The sequence below is a fragment of the Drosophila yakuba genome, chromosome 3L (assembly GCF_016746365.2).
Source record: "Drosophila yakuba strain Tai18E2 chromosome 3L, Prin_Dyak_Tai18E2_2.1, whole genome shotgun sequence".
Taxonomy (NCBI): Eukaryota; Metazoa; Arthropoda; class Insecta; order Diptera; family Drosophilidae; genus Drosophila; species Drosophila yakuba.
Genome location: NC_052529.2, coordinates 5,833,647 through 5,852,785, shown reverse-complemented (window position 1 = coordinate 5,852,785; position 19,139 = coordinate 5,833,647). Strand labels below are relative to the sequence as shown.

The 19,139-nt window shown below is 41.1% G+C and overlaps 2 protein-coding genes across 21 annotated transcripts in view; one reads left to right on the top strand and one right to left on the bottom strand.

Annotated features, from left to right (window-relative positions):
* The window catches only part of LOC6533045 (protein alan shepard), a 125,022-nt gene that overhangs the window by 42,628 nt on the left and 63,255 nt on the right, over positions 1–19,139 (top strand). For all 20 annotated transcript variants that reach the window (XM_015194303.3, XM_002093744.4, XM_039374993.2 and 17 more), the window contains one exon: positions 17,878–18,213. In XM_015194303.3, coding sequence (XP_015049789.1) covers positions 17,878–18,213 — 336 coding nt within the window. Of the gene's footprint in view, positions 1–17,877; positions 18,214–19,139 lie in introns of those variants that run through there.
* Positions 131–2,339, bottom strand: LOC6533047. Its single transcript, XM_002093746.4, has 2 exons — positions 2,117–2,339; positions 131–2,067 (listed from the first exon to the last, which is right to left on the bottom strand). Exons 1-2 carry the CDS (start codon positions 2,206–2,208, stop codon positions 327–329), a joined length of 1,833 nt encoding a protein of 610 aa, XP_002093782.1. The 5' UTR covers positions 2,209–2,339; the 3' UTR covers positions 131–326.

Below are 19,139 nucleotides of genomic sequence, written 5' to 3'. Positions count from 1 at the left end.
CCTGCGGAAAGGATAACATGTCGAGACAAAGTTGAATGTAGAAAAGCTGTAAGTGACAAAATGATGCTGCTGAACAGGGACTTGCTGAATAATACGAAGCACAGAAACGATGTTTTTAGCACACTGCCACTACTTGTATAAAATAACAATTGAATAATCAATGTTTTTTATATTAACCAATTTATATATGTCAAATTTTTACATTGATAAATTTATTGTGCAAACTGTAAATCCAGTAATCCATTTAATATTCAGAGGCTTTTGGAGAACTTTATACCAATTTCGAGCTCTTTCGTTCAATAATGGAAATATTCATTGGCCCCAGGTTAATCCTCATCATCTTCCTCTCCCTCGCCTCCCTCGACAGCACCACCGCCACCGCCTTCCTCCTCCTCGACCATCTCCTCCGAGGAACTGACCTCCACAATGGGTTCGATCTCGGAGACCAGATCCTCCTCGAAATCGCTAATCTCACCCAGCTCTTCCAAGCACTTGTCGTAGTTCTCATCGAAACGGATATTCTCGTTGAGCGATCTAACCTCCACATCCTCATCTGGAGGCAGTAGGGCAGGAGCTGTGCCCGGCGGACATTCCGTAATATTTCTTATCCGGAGCGTGTGTATATGGAATACAGCCGATCGATTTGATTCGAGTAGAATCTGATGGAAAACACTCAGCAGACGATCCATATTGCCGAACATGCGAACCGTGGCACTTTTCGGATCCTCGCCCTCCTCCAAAATGCGACCAACTATATTGTGGCGATACGGATCCATCAAGTAGATAAAGTCCGTCTTCTTCCACAGCGAGTACATCTGATTGTTGATCTGGAAGATCACATAATCGTTTTGATCGAGAGCCTTCTCCAACATTAAATGGAAATCGTTGAACTTGTACATGGGCACACACTTCCACCAGCCCTCGTAAACATTTGGAGTCAGCATAATCTCGGCCACAAACTGACCCATACGAATCTGTCGTGGAAACTCGTCCAGATCCATGGGTTTACTAAGATCCCCGCAGGGTTCCCAGCAATTTTTGCACATATTAACGCCGTAGCACATGACCTTGTCGTACATTTTCTGGTCCCACGTGGCCGGATGATCGATCTTGGAAGCCAATGCAGTTGCCACGGCCACAGGTAGAGCACTACGATTCCTCAACGCATCCTTGGAGTTCAGGGTAAGATGGAGATTGGACTTGACATAGGCATAATCGGAGGCAATCACATCGAACTGGCTCATCCGCATACCATGTTCTCGCTCCCAACTTTGACCCGTACTTCCAGGTGTGGCCATACGAACTACGAGGATTTCTCTAATTGAAAACTTGGCATTCTTATGCAGATCGCTCTCCTTCTTGATCAGCCACACGACATTATCAAAGGATTTGAGAGCCAAGAGTAAAGGAAATCCCTCTTCATTGTTCGGTTTTATGGTGGTTCTGTCCCTGCCATTTACATCGAGCACCATCCAAATACCTTTCTCCTTCCAAATAAGCAGATACCAACTGGGCGTGAAGAACACGCCGTACTTGGCCTTCTTGAAGAAGGCTCTTAGAATTCTACGAAGATTGCGTATGACGTTTTCGTAGCCGTAGATCTCAAAGGGCGCTTCCAACTCCATGGCAAACTCAATTTCGTTGATCTTGAAGTGGCGCGTCACCTTTTGCTCATTCTCATCGTAGATATCCGGCATGTCTGATGAATTTGGTGGGTCCATGTTCTCTGAATCGTTAAACAAAACCTGACCTTCGGCCACCACCATGTCGATCGTTTCCGGTTTCCATTCATCGCGACGAGTGTAATAGGAGTGAGCAAATGCCTTAAGATTTGAAGCAAAGCGGATACTTTCCTGATTCGGAATGCCCACCTTTACAGTTACCGTACCGGACACAACGCCTATGGGATAACCTAAAGATCGGTCGATATCACTGCGACGCATTCGCGCACATTCCTTGGGATCAAAAGGTCGAATGTAGGGCTCATCGTGACCACCAAAGATCAGGCAATTCTTGAAGGAGCAGGGATTGTAGGGCTCAGGCCACAGTTTTTTCAGTCGCACCAGGCTTTATAGAGATTATATAAATGAAAAAACATAAACGACATTCAACTTACGGTGCATCGCAGGGCGGACAAGGTGGACAGGGTGAACAGGCGGGCTGACAACTTGAAGGACAGCAGGCTCCTCCTTGCATACGGTTGGCCATTTCACAAAGATTTTGAAATAGCAAAAACTTTGCTTGTATAACAAATAATTTTACAAGTTCCAATCGATTGTTTCCGATCGTTGGCAGTTACTGACGAAGAGGGTATCCAAAACGATTGACAAGCTGCTGAAAGGTGGATCCGGTTGACTTGATTATAACAATTCATTTTAGCTCAACATTATATAACAATTTTTACATACTGCACTTCTTGTACAGATAAAAATTCTTATATTCACTATAAATCCTTTATTCCTGCACTTAACCAGCCTTTCATTAGCTGCTCCTTTAATCAATTGACTAGCCTGCTAAAAGATTTGATCTGCTCTCAGTGCTCAGTGCTCAGACAAAACCACATCGGTAAAACCTCTTGACTTTCATTACACAAATTGCGTTTGCAGTTGCTGGATGGACGAGGTGGTTTTCCCACATGGGATAGGAAACTTATGATAATTTTTATTGTCCACACGCCAAGTCAGCAGTGGAAATCAGTTGAGGGCCATTTTTGCTTTTGGCTTTTACGAGGCCGGCAGTTAATTCCTTATCCGGCCAACGGAAGAGACAGTTAACAGGCAACAACACAGCTAAATGTAATTGGAAAGCTCATCAAGTGCTGTCGTTCGTTGGCTTGCCACTTGAGTGGGCTCGGAAAAGTATGCAAAGAATTTGTGTTGTGCTGCCATCAAGTTTGGTTTATTTTCCTCCGCTGCTATTTTTGCGGTTTGCCTGTGCGGTTTATTGAAAATCAACGCGGCGTATACGTAACGTAACAGTGAAGGTATCAGCATCATCAACTGGGGAACCAAACTCGTCGACGAAGGAGTCACTCTGCTTAGCTCAGCTGCTTTGATGGCATTTACGAGCGAGTCCTTTATTGTCCTTTTGTTTTTGCTCCCTGTGTGGTATCCACGTAATTGGCTTACCAAACGAGACGGTTTTTTTTTTTTTTGGGGTAAAAGTATATAGACGAGAGAGAGAGTCAGAGTACAGAGTGCTATTAACAATCTCGTTGTGTGCAACGTTTTTATTTCGTCATCCAATCAGCAAGGATACCATTGCTGCCCGTAACTCCCCCTTTTGGAGCACATGTAAGATTGATTCCCCGAGCAGCCATCAAAGGGGATTCCTTTGTTCCTTTTTTTTTCCCCCCCATCTTCCCCTCTGAGATTTTTCATTTTCGAGTAGTGGGGTTGCCGCGTGGACGGACTTCCTCCATTCGATATCTTCGCGGAGTGCAATAAATTTAGCTCGAATCGTAAATTTTAAACACTTCATTAAACAAACGAAAAGGAAGCGCAATCGCTTAACGATTATCGCCTGGCTCTCACCCACTCAATGAGATGCCGTCGCCCATTACTGCCTATGATTGCACTGAGCGCAAAAATCAGTTGTTCATAAATATTTCAAATCAAACGTGTAATAAATTAACTAGATTATGTAGCCTGAGATATTACAATTGGTAATAGATGATTTACGTTTTCCTCCAAATGAGACAATATAAAACTCAAATTTATAAAGTTAAATTATTTTTGTGCACTGCACAACTGGACTGGGTCTTAAACATTTTCTTTTCCATTTTCCATTTTCGGCGCTGCACCGAAGCCCGTGGGGAAAATTCTTGGCAATGCAGCCGAAGTGAACGGGAAAAACTTCAACTCCTCCTGTGTGCGGAGTCGCCAGCATGATGACCAGTGAGGATTGGAGCACACCAACCTCTCGTATTTGCACATTTTCTAAGCGCCCCGGCTGTCGTCTGGTTCAGTGCTCAATAATGATTTCCATTGCGAGTTATTTGCATTTCCCCAAACTCATTATGTTTGCATTGTGCAAAAATTCGTTCGGACTTTTGCCATGGCCATCTACCTGAATCTGTTATCCGTCGTTTTCCACCTTTCTCTCCATCTCTTCATCCACATTTTCGACCGCCTTTCACCCCGAAAATATTTCCAAATGCTTTGTTAGCCCTGGCGGTTTTTGGTGGCTGCTGCGAGTATTCTTGGAATTTCGAATGGTTTTTAGCTAACGAAATTCCACTCTCGATGATTGAGTTATATTTCACAATTACCTCAAACTGGAGTGCAAGGAACTACATTGCTAGCTTATTGTATATATGTTCAATACTATTTCTATGGCCTGAACTCCATTTTTATAACGTTTAAATATTGAACAATATTATTTTTTGCTGGAAATTGCATTAGCTTTATAGACATTCTTGTAAAGGCATCGGAAAAGTTGAAAAAAATGTGCACCATTTTTTAAAGGTCATCAATTTAATTAAGTTTCTATAATAAATAAAATCATGTTGGAAGTATGAAACGTGGGCAAGCATAAAATGCGTTGAAAAATGATATTTGCAATGAGGAACGCCCATCATACTTATTTAACCCACGCCATCCCGACCATTTCATTTCATTTCGTTTCGTTTATTACACGTCAAGCGTCAATGAATGTCAGTTTGACAGTTCATAAGACAAATACGACAATGGCAGCGATGGCAGCGGAAATGGTGGGATAGTTTTGAGGGCTTTCCAGGGGCGGAGAATATAGAGGAGAATATACAGGTGGGCAAGGACAGGTGCGACTGGATGTTCCGCTGCGGACATTAATGTGTCAGCGTGTGCAGCTTCTTGTGGCATATGAGGGACGTGCTCAGACGTCAGGACAGGACTCCTTTTGCCAGCAAGAAACGTCCTAGACCAACCCATTCACCCACTGCATCCCTGAATAATGTGTATGAATGTCGCCCGTAAGACGAAGCCCGCAGTCTTTGGCCATTCCCAACGAACATGTAAGTGTAAGTGGCCCCCGGCAAAAGGAAAGGATATCTATATATATATGTGGAATGTGGGATGTGGGTGGATGCGGCAGGATCAGGATGTGCCAGGATGTGCGAGATGCTGCAGCTGTCGTCGGAACATGACAACTTATTGGCATTTGGCTGCCTGCTACCCTGACATTTTGCTTCCACATTTAAGGCCTTAAACAGTTTCTAGCTGCAAATTGAAAATCAGATAAAAATTGTTAGCTGAGAAGAAGAGATGGCTATCAGTTTAATAGATTGAAAAGCGTAGACATTACACTGGAAAATATGAGGCCATTTAATTTATTATTAAAGTTTTCCAGCCCTAAAAACTCTATTAATGCTTTATAAAATATTTATATTTTTCCCGGTGCACATTTGTGCTGCTAAGGACTTGCCTTCTCACAATTCTATCGCCTCTGGTCTAGCTGGGCTCCCTTATTGACATTTCCCCTCCCTTGTTGACAGCCTAGAACGAACTTTTCAATGCATTGTCATAAATCATTTTGCGGCAAAAACAAGTTGAACGCCACGCCCACACATCTGACTGCCACATGCCGTGGACATACCATTGTGTGTGCCAGGGAAATGACCGTGGGTGGTGGAAAAGCAGTGCGGGAAAATTCGAGGCAGTCCGAACGAGAGAGAGAAATGTCAAAGTTGAGTCGGTCGAACTCCATGTGAAGTGGTGGGCATGGCTGGAATTCCCTTCCTGTTGGAATTCTACCTCCACTTATTTTTACCCAGCTGCCTTGCCTTGGCATATGTCGAGTTTCTCGGTCATACAAGTTCTTAAGTACAGGAGAGTTCTGTAGTTTTTTTTTTCATGCTTTTTCTGGTTGCATTATTATGGGCGATTTAAGTGGCGAAAACGGCTTGAAAGAATGCCTGGGGTGACACTCAATATTGCGTATACGCCGCATTGTTCAGCATTGTCTGCTGCTCAAAATGCCTATTTAATATCATTCGTTAGTCTTAGACCTAAGTTTATCACACACTTTACAATGCTGATGCTTCTTGTTATGTTAGTTCGTAGAAGGTTGTATACTTTTCAGCTCTCTATGTGCTATAAGCAGCTGTTGCCAAATGGATTTCAGCTCCATTCTTTTTTACAGATTGAAATTGTTCTTGGCAACATGAGATTTTGATGTTTTTCGAAACCTGACATCAACAGCTGTTGTCATATATTTGTAACTTGATCACGGTACAGCCGTTTTAATATTACATAGGGGACGTAAAGTGTGTGATGGTTTCTTGTTAGGAGAAAGACATTTTTAAGTTATAAGTATTCTCCTGTTATATGAACAAAGATGTGTCCTACTTGGTGCATTTCTTATATATAGATTTTCCTTCGCTTTCAGATTAGTTCAACCTGATATCCGATTTTTTTTTTTATTAACCCCGTTCACGGGTCTCATTAAGCAGCCATTTCTCAAATTCTCTCTCCCAGTGCAGCAGAAAATGGCTGCCACTTGCTTTTAGCTGCTGCTCGATGTCCTGATTACTGGCAACTGCTTCCGTTTTTAATATTTATAATCCAGTGTAATTAAGACGAGAGCGCCAAAGAGTCGCGTACCAAAACGAAACGAGGAGAAAAATGTAGCATTAATTACCAGGAAAGCTTTTTATGGCAAGGACCCAGGAACCAGGACCAGTGGCAAAAGAAAGTATATATATTTCGTACATATAAAAAAAAAGGAAAATGCCTGAATATAAATGCGTATCACTTGAGAAATGTATAATTAGTGGCAGTTAATAACTTTTTCGCGAGTTCTCACGCACCGAAAGAGGTTGGAACCACCGCACGCACTAATTAAATATAAAGTGGTTAGTGGGTTGGGTTGAAAATAAAGGAAAATAGGGGTTGCTGGATCGGCGAACCGTGCCATAAATTATAAAAGCCAAAAAGTATTATTAGTTGACCTCAAGACGGTTGGCGTGAGTGAGAGGAGGTATTAAAAACCGCAAAAGCACTTTGACAAAAAGCAGAGTACGCTGAAAAATGCGTCTCAGATTGAGATAAGTTTCATCCCGAAAACCCCACAACCACTCCACGTGCAAAAAGTCCTTTGCCCGTTATTCTTGGCCTAATTTGTGGTTTTCCCTTTTGCTCTTTTTTGGTCTAAATTAGCTTCATTATTGTAATTAACTTTGTTTGCGCAGCATTCGCTGTCGTCGTCTCTGGACTTTTGTTAAATTTGGCAAATTAGTTGTCTGTTTTTTTGGGGAAGGGGGGGGATTGATTGTTTGCTGGGATAATTGAAACCTTAAACAAATAGCATTCGATTGAGCCTTGCGATTGACTTTGATTTGATTAGATTTATCTTGACGTTTTGCCTTTACGAAATTTCCTTTCTATTTTTATCTAAAATGGAACTCATTACATTGAAATTGGGAATTGGTTTTTCTTCAATTAAATAGATTTTTCACTCCGATCACATTTCCTTTCCTAAAACATTTCTCATTCGAGACATATGTAACGTTTATTCTTGGACTGAAACCCAAATCAAAATTCAATTCGTTTTGTACTTGTGTGAGTGAGTCGTTTTTTTTTGTGTGTGTGTGTGTGTGTTAGGGGGGTGGTGCTTCCGTTTCCGTTTTGTGGCTGCCACGTGGCTGACATGTTAAAAGCCTAAATAATTGCCAACATTTTATTTATTTATTCGGCTCTTTTATTATTCTTTGGTTACAAAAAAGGTTTACGGGTTTGGGATATGTTCTTATTTTTATTCCTGCCTCTGCCTTTCATAAACATTTTAATACCATGACAAAAGAGTATTATAATTTTGATAAAGATGCAAGGCGGATTTATAAATAACAAGCAATGGGTTCTTTAAATTTGAAAATATACTTGAGGTGCTTTACAAAATGTAGTTTTACCCAAAAAAAACTTTTTTTTCAGTAGAAAAAAAACGAAATGAGCATTTGAACGATACCGAAAAGTTTGGTTGGTATATTTGTACTATAAAACTGCAGTCACACTGGTGACTAAAATAATAAGTGTAGTGCAAACTAAAAATTTTGCAAATATATAAAAAGGTAAGTAAATGTAACTATTGAAACAGGTGTTAAGAAAATTGTACTTTGTGGCAACGGCGCAGCTTGTGCTTGTATAAATATATACTTATATGCATTCGATGATGAAGCTTTTTCCTAGGACCAGTTCTGTATACATTCATATGTATAATGTTTTATTGCCAGTCGATTGCTCAGATTTCGCTGGCCTTCAGTTGGAGTTTCCCCTTTCATTTGGTTGCAAAGAACTTCAGTGCACTGTAGTCTCCGCGTAGCTGGACTTCTTGGGCTTTGTCAGTGAATGTTTTGCGTTCGATGACTTGACATCGCGAGAGTGTTTGGCATATAGATTATTGCTATAGTAAGATATATATACACGGATCCACCGATGCCACATACATCTGCCTCACGACTTGACTTTAGCGACATTCATGAGCGGCTGCATCGTTTGTCATTGCTCCGATGGCATTTCAATTTGCATGGCATGACGACCGATTTGCAAGAGGATGCTATTGAGTTGGCCGATGGGAGTTTTGGTGCCATGGCAGTTGCAGCCAACAATCAGCATCAGAATCACCAGCAAAAGCCATGGCATCGCCCATGCAATCACAATCAATTTGCACAGGGACATAACCAACAGCAGCAACATCAACGCAGCAGCATTTCAACGGGGAATCACACGAACTCCTGGCGTTACCATGGTCAGGACCTGGTTGCCTCAATTCGCGGACATTATGTGAGTTATTTGCTAATTGCCGCGGCCGAAATGAAAAACAAAATGCGGTGGAAAAATCATGGAAATGTTTGCTTCTGACGATGGCGTGGCAGCAACATGTCAAACGCCGGCAACATGACAGTTCAGCCAACAGCAACAAATGCTGATGAAACCCCAGTGTTTTTAGAGTGCGAAAAAGCGAGGGGCACTGCCTTTGGTTTACATTTTCAAATGAGTGCTAAACACTTTGCTGACTTTGACAGCCGCATTTGAACTGAAGCGATTTAAGTGGGGCGTAGACAAGGAATTTAATCTTTCAGGCCGTTTTAAAGCTAGTTAAAAATATATTTCTAAAAAATGTAGGTTTCTAACATGAAGTATGAATCTTTAACAGTATAAAAACGTTAATACTTTCTGGCTCCGAATAAGTTTGTACAACTTTATTAGTATTTTCCCACCAAGTTTGTCCATTCATTTATTTCGATCTCCCTCGAGTAGATTGAGGGAAAATGTTCATTGCTATTGACAAACAAGAGACATTGTGCGGCTTTGATTGTCTCCTGGCTGGCTGGGATGCGCCAATACACTTTTGCCACAGCTCAACTGCATCTCTACCGCCCCTCTTAACCCCTACTCAGCGCTCCTTTAACCCCTCGCTGGGCCTTGAGCCTCCTTTAACCCGGTTCGGTTCGCCTGCCTGTGGCTTTTTCCGTCTTCGTGCGCTTTGGACGTGTTGGGACACCACTTAATTTCCGGCAATGCGAGTCACGTATGCTCCATCCTGCCTTTATGTGCAATGACATTTTCATTTTGTTCACACTCACCAAAACACACACACACACAGACACACCACTCACACACACACATGCGGGCGCGCGCAGTCACACACAGACACTGTGTGCAGACATGTTGCAAAATGGCAAACACTTTTTGGCCTTGCAAAAAGTTTTTGTCAACTCATTTTGTTGCAATTTGCACAAACTCCAAAACAAAAAACCAGAGGAAGACGACTACGACGACGACGGCGATGGGAAACTCGATTAGTTTTAATTAAAACAACATTGAGACTAGGGAAAAGCCTGGAGAAAAGCTGAAAATTCTGAGCCAAAGAGTTGCACGATTCAATTGCAGACTTTTCTGCGGTCAAGTAGCGAGTTTAGGGCTTTTCCTTTGCCTTTTTCCTTTAATTACACGCTAACGACGAAGCTCGGTGCTCGCCAAACTTGAATAGATGAGAACAGATTTTTCCGCGGAAAAACCAACCAGACCGTGAGATTAGAGGAAAAAAACAACAAAAAAAAAACTGAAAAGTGGACAATCTTCAAGGAACTCTGTCTACTTTGAAATGCGATTCTTGTTTGGCTTTTGTGATGCGTATCATAATCGAAACCAACCGCCGCAAAACGCCAGTCATATCCGATTTAATGAGGGGCATGGTTGCTCTTCTGGATTTTTGCCATCAATTGTTTGCCATCATCGATTTGTTTACATTAAGCGGAAACCATTTGTTTACTTTGCCCCTGTGCTGCTGGTGGGTTTTTCTTTTTTTTTTTTGTATTTTGGCGAAATGAAATTACATCCGCCAAACGTGTTTGGAATTCTAGAAAAAGGGCAAACATTAAACGGCTACCAGGTATTTGGGTTTATTTTAGAATTAGATTCTTTAAGAAAACAGTACAGATGATAGAAATTTCATACTTAAATGTTAACTTCGTAATTGTGTTTATTAACAAATAAATTGCATAGTCGCTCTACGTAAATGTTGCAATTAATGTGCGGTCTTAAAATTACCTACAAAATAATTTCGAAACTGGCAATTTGATATTTATGGAATTTCAAACAGGGAAAACCGCTGCCAACCTCTCGTGGCAATTACACATCCTAAATGGGCTAATTTTCGCCGGCCTTGCAGCTTTTCTCACACACTTGAGAAAATAATTTTCCAGTTGCCACTCGAAATGGAAAAGGCAGAACCGAAAATTATAATTAAATTTTGCGTTTTGCATTACCTCCCCCTTTGAGTGTTTGGGCTGCCTCATCCGCTGCCACGCCCACCAGCCCCTGTCTGCGGTTTTAGCGTTGAGCTCTGTATGACAGAGACGGGAAACCGCTAGACAAACGACCAAAGCAAGACAAATAAAAATAACACACAATGTTGTTGCTGCTGGAGTAGTTGGAAGGATGGAAGGATGAAAATCTGCAGCTGGGACTTGCCACTCAGCGTGGGAGTTTTGGAGAGCGAAGATTTATTGGCCGGGCCCAAAGGAGGATTACCCGAGCGACAGGATCCTTGTTACCATAAAGCCGCTTAAAGATTTTCATTTCCCAGCCACCCACAAGAAAACAACAAAAAGAAAACGCAACGCGAAAGCAAAGGCGAAACAAAAGCCGTTTCGAAGACAAATGAAATAAGGAATAATTAATTTTATATGGTCCGTTGTCGTTATTGTTGTTTGGTTTTTAATTCCGGATGTTAAAAACTTTAATTGGTTTGGATGCTGATAAATTTACTTCATAATTTGTTCGCTCTTAATTGTTTTCAACACGGGGGTATAGTGTATAAAATTACATTGCCTGCACTTTGGCCATTGCGCTTGTAATTTGCCGCGTGCGCATTAAAAATTCAATAAAAATACTCACTAAATATAAATGCAGTGGCAGCAGCAGCAGCCGCGGAGTGTTAAAAATTTTCATTAAAACTAAAATTACAATTTCGATGGCGGACAAGCGGACAGCGGAATATAAAGTTTGCGCTGGGTGGGTGGCACGGGAATTTATGATGCTTACGTGACCGCTGAAAGGGGGCTTAAATGATGGCTTAAATGAGTCGTGCCTGGCTGGCATAAGTTCGCCGTTTCCCTGCATTCCGCTCCTGCATTTGCCAGTTGCATTTGAATTTATTAACAAAAAGTTGGCCCACGTCCAGTCGTCGTCGGTGGCTGGAAAACTACAAGTGAAATGTAATTTTACGGCTGGGCCTAAAATAAATAACAGTTTGCAGGATGCCCAGGGAAATTGGCGTAACTCAGGCACGTGAATGTTTCGAAATTATTTTCCATTGTCGAAAAAGTACCATTTCCCATTTGGGCAGCGAAAGGTTAAATTACTAAATTGCATTTGGCCAAGCGCATCTATAGGAAATGGAAAATCTGCGTATGATTTCTGATCAAAGAAAATTAAGTTACCTTTAACGGAAAAATATTGCAATATGCAATTCAATTTGTTTTATGTTGTGCGCAATCACTGAAATCAATCATTTAAAAATCAAAACTAATTTTATAAAGCAAACATTTTAATTTAGGCAGCAAACCTGTTTTGAAATATCAATTTTTGTTGAAGTCTGATTTGTATTTTTTCGTTTTAAGGGTAAATCCAGGCCTAATGGCATCTTGTTGAGTTTTCGCGATACAAATAAAATATAAGCATAAATAACCCGGAAAACATCTGTTTCCTAAGTTTTCTTTCCACGGCGTACAAAATCACTTAGTGCAAAAGTTTCTTCATTTTCCCCTCGATTTTTCCGTATTGTTTTGTTGTTTTGACTGCTGCTGCGCCCCAAAGGCGTTAAAGGCTTAGACGTATTTTCCGCACCTAACACCCCGAGTTTTCGGCCAAAAAAGTACACCCCCTTTTTGCCCACCGTTTTGACTGCTGAAAATGTAATTTTGCCGTAAATGTCATTTTTTATGTTGCTTCGCTCTTTTGTTGCCGTCGTTTGCAATTGTTTTTGCTGTGCGTTTTGTTGTGTTGGGCCAGAAAAAAATGTATATAAGAAATAAGCGCAAGAAAAATGTGTTCAAATCAGTGGCAGCTAAGCTTTTCCACCAAATTTCCCAACCCTTTCTTCGACGGCATTTCAACTCGTTCATTTTATTGGATTTCTTGCTGCTTAAGACTTTTTTTTTGTGCGCTGCTGGTTGTTACATTTAATGAAAATTTGTTGGCAACGTGAAAGGCGTGGAAAATTTTAAATTGATTATCGCACAGGCGGGGGGCAATGAGAATTATCCTGACGGGGTTTCCCTCACTGCATGAGCTTTGTGCCGCTTTTCCTTTTCTATGGGATCTCTGCCTAATGTTGTCGAGCAATGTAATATATTATCGTTTATGATGTTAACATAAAACTTGCACGCTTCGCCGAGTGAATTGGTGAGTTGGTGGCTTGCTTTGGTGCTACTCAGTACCTGGTCTCTTCCACTTTTATGCCTCACTTGCCACATGCTCATAAAATAAACGCCCCAAGATGGATTGCCTCCCCCCTGGTCATCCATGCTTCCATTCATCCATCCAAATGGTAATCCGGATCCCTTGAGAGCGTATTCCCCGGTCCCTTTTTTATCATTTTGCATAATGGCAATCGTAGACATTTTGATTTGCTTGTTTTATAGGCGTTTTAGTTGCGTAAACCCCTGGTTTATGGCTCCATTTGGCAAATGAATTATGAGATTGATTTTGTTGGACTTTTAAGTTAAGTCAAGAATAATAAACGTAATGTAAATTTCGCAATACATCTTGTCACACTCAACTGATTTCATGCGATATATTAATAAAAAGTAACACTGTCTTGCAACTAAATCAACATGTTAAATGTTATATAAAATCGCTTTTCAATTTGTTTGCATAACATTTTCGAAGCAACAAATAGCAACAGAGTCGCCTACTCTGCCAAATAAATTTTTTGTTTCATTTGCAAGATATGCATATTCATTCCCAACTCTTCCGCAAGGCAGAAAAAGTATAAATAAAATAATTTCGAAAAAGAGATGCTTTCGCTTTTTTTTTGTATAGAAAAATATGCAAAATAGGCAGGAAAAGTTGCATATCATATGCACTCATACACATGAAAACAGTATTGCACTGTGCCTCATTTTCATTTTTAGCTGCAGCTTTTCTTCTGCCGCCTGACTATTTTTAGCCCTCGAGTCGTTCGTATCCTTGTCTATATATTCCGCCCATTTGCCACGCCCACTCCTCATCCCTCAAGCGCTTTCACTCGTGAATTTTAATGCGGGAAATGGTGAAAATGGGAGGGTGAGTGGGGGAGTGGGTGGACATGGGACAATACGAAAATTTAATTTACCGCATAGAATTAAAATAGGCAAAAGTCCGGAAAAAATAAGCGAATATTTTGCGCCTGAAAGGCAGCAACAAAATGAAGGAAAATCCTTTTGTTTTCCGCTCTTGCGCCTACCCACGATGCCCCTCACCCTTCGCCCCTTTGCCCCCTTTTGCAACCCCCTGGAAAATTCCATGCCTCCTTCTCCCCTGAGACATTGTTGTTGCCGCCCACGCCACTGCCGTCGGTTTTAATTATGGAAAAAGTTTTTGCTTTATTTAGTTTAAACAATAAGTGGTTGGAAAATATGAATTATACAAAGAGACAGCTACGTTTGTGTGTCTACATGTGTGTGTGTGTGTGCGCGCGTCTGTCTATGAGTGTGTGCAAACATTTCTTGAGGAAAATGCAAATATTTTTTGTTTTATGCTTTTCCACCTTCGTCTTTTTTTAATGCCTTTGCATTGCAGTTTGTTTGCTGTTTTTCATATATTTTCCATGTGCTATTCAAATAGTTTTTGCATTAAGTAATTTGAAAACGTTTTGAATGGGTATTAAAGGGTGGAATTGTTTTTCAAACTATTTAAAAAAGTGACATATTTAAGCTAACTATTTTACTTAGTTGTTTGCACATGCTTACCTACCTTTGAACACATTCATATCCTTCTGCTTACTTTCATTCTCCCAGAATTTCAATTAAAACTCAATAAATACCTCGCATTTAATCTTATTTAAATTTTTCATTCTTCTTAAAGTATCTAGGAATGCAGAGCTTAACTCACTCCCCATATTTTTTGTCCACATTATACCAACTCACGTATTTCCATTGGCCCGCAGCAAAATCGAATTTGCGCATAAATTTTCGAAAAATGACAATAAAAATGACAAAGGCTCTTCGTCGTAGCCACGAAGCTACACCAGCAACAACGACCGCTAATCACAAAGCGTTTATCAGTGGATACCCGCCCCATATATAGCAACTCTGAAAATGTCGAAAACCCCAAAAGACCGAAAAGCCACCCCACCCATTGCTGTGTGCCTCCTGCTGCCTCTCCACCTGTCAGTTGGTAATAAATTATTATCATTAATATTTTGCGCTTGATTTTGCCCCCAGGAAGGACTTTCGTCGGATAACGGTCGAAAGGACCCAAACGAAACGTTTTTTGCATAAAAATTAAGCGAACACCAATAACAGCGAACAGTTTTCGGGGTAATAGAATATAGAACAAAAGCGTCAACAGAAATGTTTGAGACACGACCAAGTTACTAGCAGGGAGAGCGTTTTTCCTGCACTTAAAATAATTGGAATTTTTATGAAGCTAGAGAAAACTTAAGTAATTCACAGGCGACACCCTAATGAAATCTCTAGTAATTACTTAAATTTGTAAAAAATCTCTTAGGTTTTTACATGATTTGTTCAGGTGTCTAAAAGTAAAATTGTTGAATCCATGTAATGTTAAATCTACAAAATTTTTAAAAATATTTATTTAGTTCATTGAGGCATTTATTCCCAGTGTATTTGTGTGTGTGCGTGAGTCGGAACAACTTTACAAACACCCTCGAAGTGCACGCGATAATGGCTCCCAATTTGGTAATTAATCACGTCCTCGTTTCTATTCTCGTCCCCATTCCTCGCCAAAAACAGCCACAGCTGCCCATTAAGACTGGAGCATGTAGACTAGCCACCTCCTAGGCTTCATATTTTCCATTAGCTTTCCGTTTTACCTTTTATATACACCTATATACGTGTATATATATACACCTGTGTGGAGGAATTTTTCCAGCCGCCAGACGTTGTTGCAGTCAACGTTAAAATTAAGCGAATTTGAACGAACGATAAAATAATTACCTTTATGATTATTTTCGGTGGCCGTAAAGTTGGGGGGGCTATTTTTCTGAGGTGTGTACGTGTGTGTGTGTGTGTGTGTGTGTGTGTGTGTGTGTGTGTGTGTGTGTGAGTGGGGGGGGCTGGGTTCGATGTGCCAAACGTGTCTAATTTAGCGGCTTAAATTTATAGCGTTTGTGCGCTTAAAATGTTTGGCTATTCCATTTTATGACCCACCGAAGGCAATTGATGGGTTGAACGGCAATGGTGGTGTTTTTTGCCTGTCATGTTCTACGGCGAAATCGTAATAAATGGGGAATGTGAAGGCTGGAATGGATTTGAAGCTAACTTTTAAGGAGCCAATGTGTTGGCAATTTGCACAGAATTTCTAAAGCCTACTTTTTAGATGATTTTGTGAACAACAAAAGCATTTAAGTTGGCCTGTACAAGGCTATTCAAATTTTGGGTTCTGTATAAAATATTATTAGTTCTATCTTTACCATTTATTTTATTTTAAAACGCTTAGTTGCGTTTTAAAAATATCACTCATAGCAGGGATTAATTTTTAATAAATGGTTTTAATTTACTTGGTTCTAAGCTTAGTAAACAAACGAAAATGAATACATTTTTAATGGTTCACATTGCCCTCGTACCTTCACGTCCCTACCTTGAAAATCCCAATTTTTCAGCCTGAAGTTTATGTCAAAATGCTGTCACGCCTGCCTCGATTTTTCAATGCATATTTTCTCTGCCCTGCGTTTTTACCCCTTGGCACTTTTTTCCACTTGGCAAACACACACGTCCACCACTCCAATTCGAATGGCAAACCATTATTACTCGTTCTCTGCCATTTAACTGCCAAATTACAGGCACCCACAGCTCAGCCTTCGTTTCCCGCAAAACCGCATTCGAATTGCGTGCCCACGAAAATTAACTGAAAACGTGAAGCTCCCTTTAAAAAAAAAAAAAAAATAGAAAAACGTGGACTGAGAGAGAGGAGCATGGGGTAGAATAGGGTGAAAAACAAACTGAAAATCAAATATTTGCCATATTTTGCAATTGGAAAATCAGCGACAGCACGCAAGGCTTTAGTTGAATCCTTTTAGAAACCAGGACATACACACATGAGTTCCTTCCTACCTCGATCAGGCTGAAAATAAAAATGGCGGAGCTCGTTTGTTTCCGGTTTCGTTGCGTTTGTTTTCGCCCCCCTTTTTTTTTTGGAGGGAGGATTTTCTTTTCGTTCTGTTTGTGCCACGAAAGATTCGACAAAACGACAGCGTGAATCCCCGAAAAACATCACATTTTTCGCCTTGCACATTTCAGTGGCATATACTCGTAAATTTTTATATGTGAACCACAGAGGCGGGTTTATTTGTGTTTATGCCAAGTGACCCCAAAGAACCGGTGAGGGAATGAGTGCGCCAAAAAAAAAATGGACCAAAGCAACAAATGCATTTGCAATGCAAAACTGGAGCACACAACACTCGCACAGGAAGCGACCCGGCAGCAAGGACACCCGGCGACTGTTGCATCTGTCCACGCCCACCACCCACCAATCCTCATGTGCTGTGCTCCAGTCCACAGAAGTGGGAGTTGGGCGGGCATTATTTATGGCAGGCATGTTTCTATAAACATACCCTGTTATTTCCTTAACTGAAACCCTTTGGGGATTTTGTTGGGGGATTTGAAAGTGATTTCAAAACTGTAGTGATTTTGATACCTTTACGATATTGTACACATTTCATTTAAAGTCAAGATCAGCGTTTTTTGCGCTGTAATGTTATCAAGTGCTACAGAGTATATATCTGTAGTATATATTTTTCAGCGTAACTTTCTATTATCGTTTTGCAATGAATGCGCAACTGGCACTCAATAAAACAAAATCTCCCTGCCATGATTCATATGCACTGCCAACCCCACCATGTGTGCATTAGAACGGATGTCATGGCGGTTTTTCTAGCGGTAAACAAAACCTTTACAGCAGAGCCGCAGCTGGCGCTCTGCGGTTTTTATTTACGCCAAAACAAAAAGCCCGTGCAAAAACCAGATTATTTATGCCGAAACTCAAACCACACCAGTGGAAAACCTATTCCGCTTTACAGATTTTTATAGAGATGGTATAAGTACTGCAAACTGTTTTGCGATTATAAATAATTAAGCGATAAGAACTATACATATATCTAGATTTATTATATAAAATACAACACGACATCACTGCAATTATTCAGAACCCAATTTCCTTTGTGGCTTTTTTACAGGGGAGCTCGTCTAGCGCCGCCGCCGCACCTCCAACATCGCGCAGCGCCTTCCCCGGCGCCCCGCTCACCGCCTCAGCCGTCGCACTCAAGGGCGCCCTCCCACAGCGGCCACCGGCCATGACAAGTCCCGCAGCCGCTGCCGCTGGCGCCGCTCTGGCCGCCGGTGCTCCATACCGCGGCGCCGCCAGCTGGACCCCGCAGGGCTATGCCCCGGCCGCTGCCGCAGCCGCCGCTGCTGTCGCCCAGCAGGCAGCCTACCGCTATACGGCGCCGCTGCCCCAGCCGGCGTATGCCGCCTATACGCCGCACACGGCCACCACACCGGCCACAACCACGGTAAGTACTCCAATACCCTGTAAAACGCAAATCACTTGAGTCTAAAATTATGCAGCAATATATTTGCATAGTCCTGGTTACTTCTTGTAATTCCCGAGCTCTAAACATTTTTATTATAATTATTTTAAAACCCTATTAAATGTGTTATATGCTTAATCACTTATAAAAATGTCTGAAATTAAGCTAAAATACAGCACAAGCTATCTAATTTATATAAATAATACAATACGCCATTATTAAATCTTCGAAAATGTCTACAAATTACTCACAGCAAACGCTTCGTTTTAATCGCGTCCTCATTCCACCAAAAGAAACCCCATTAACAAATGGAAAAACTGCAGGACCAGCAAAATTTTACTCACGTAAAATGGGCCGAAAAATCCACTTTGATGAATTCTTCAATTCATGTCTAATGGTGCGCATAATCGAAAATTTATGTGCGTCCATCAGGAGGCAAATGGAACTCAAGTGTTTTTACACTTCCAAGCACTACCTTTATTAACTCGCTCCTCCTTCGCTTTCTTATTCAACCTATTGATTGTCAAGTGTAGTTCCTCAGTTTGACAACAGATAGACGGGGCAAGAAGTGGCTTGTCATTTATTGAAAATTGCTGAAGCAGCAATTTATTTATGGCACCCACTGTTTTCCCATTCAAAGTGTTTGTGCTGCGTTTCAGCGAATCACATTTTTCGAGTTATATATTTTCTTTTCAATTTTCATATTTTCTTTGCAATTTCTCCCACAGCTTAAGAGCCTTCCTCTGCGATTCTCATGCACTCTAGCTAAAGAGTCTTTCTCCGTGATTTTCATCTGCCATAGCTATAGCTCTTTTTCGTTCCACCTAAAAGGACACTGCCTACGATTGTCATGCCCTCGACTTGCCAGCTGGCATTCATTTGCCTGGCCCTCGTTTTGATTTGTTTCC

What these genes read in the sequence shown, in the direction of transcription:
- LOC6533047 (XM_002093746.4), bottom strand. Translation starts at nt 2,208, where the DNA reads ATGGCCAACCGTATGCAAGGAGGAGCCTGCTGTCCTTCAAGTTGTCAG. An exon ending in TGTCCGCCCTGCGATGCACC is followed by an intron (nt 2,068 to 2,116) that starts GTAAGTTGAATG and finishes ATCTCTATAAAG; the next exon opens with CCTGGTGCGACTGAAAAAAC.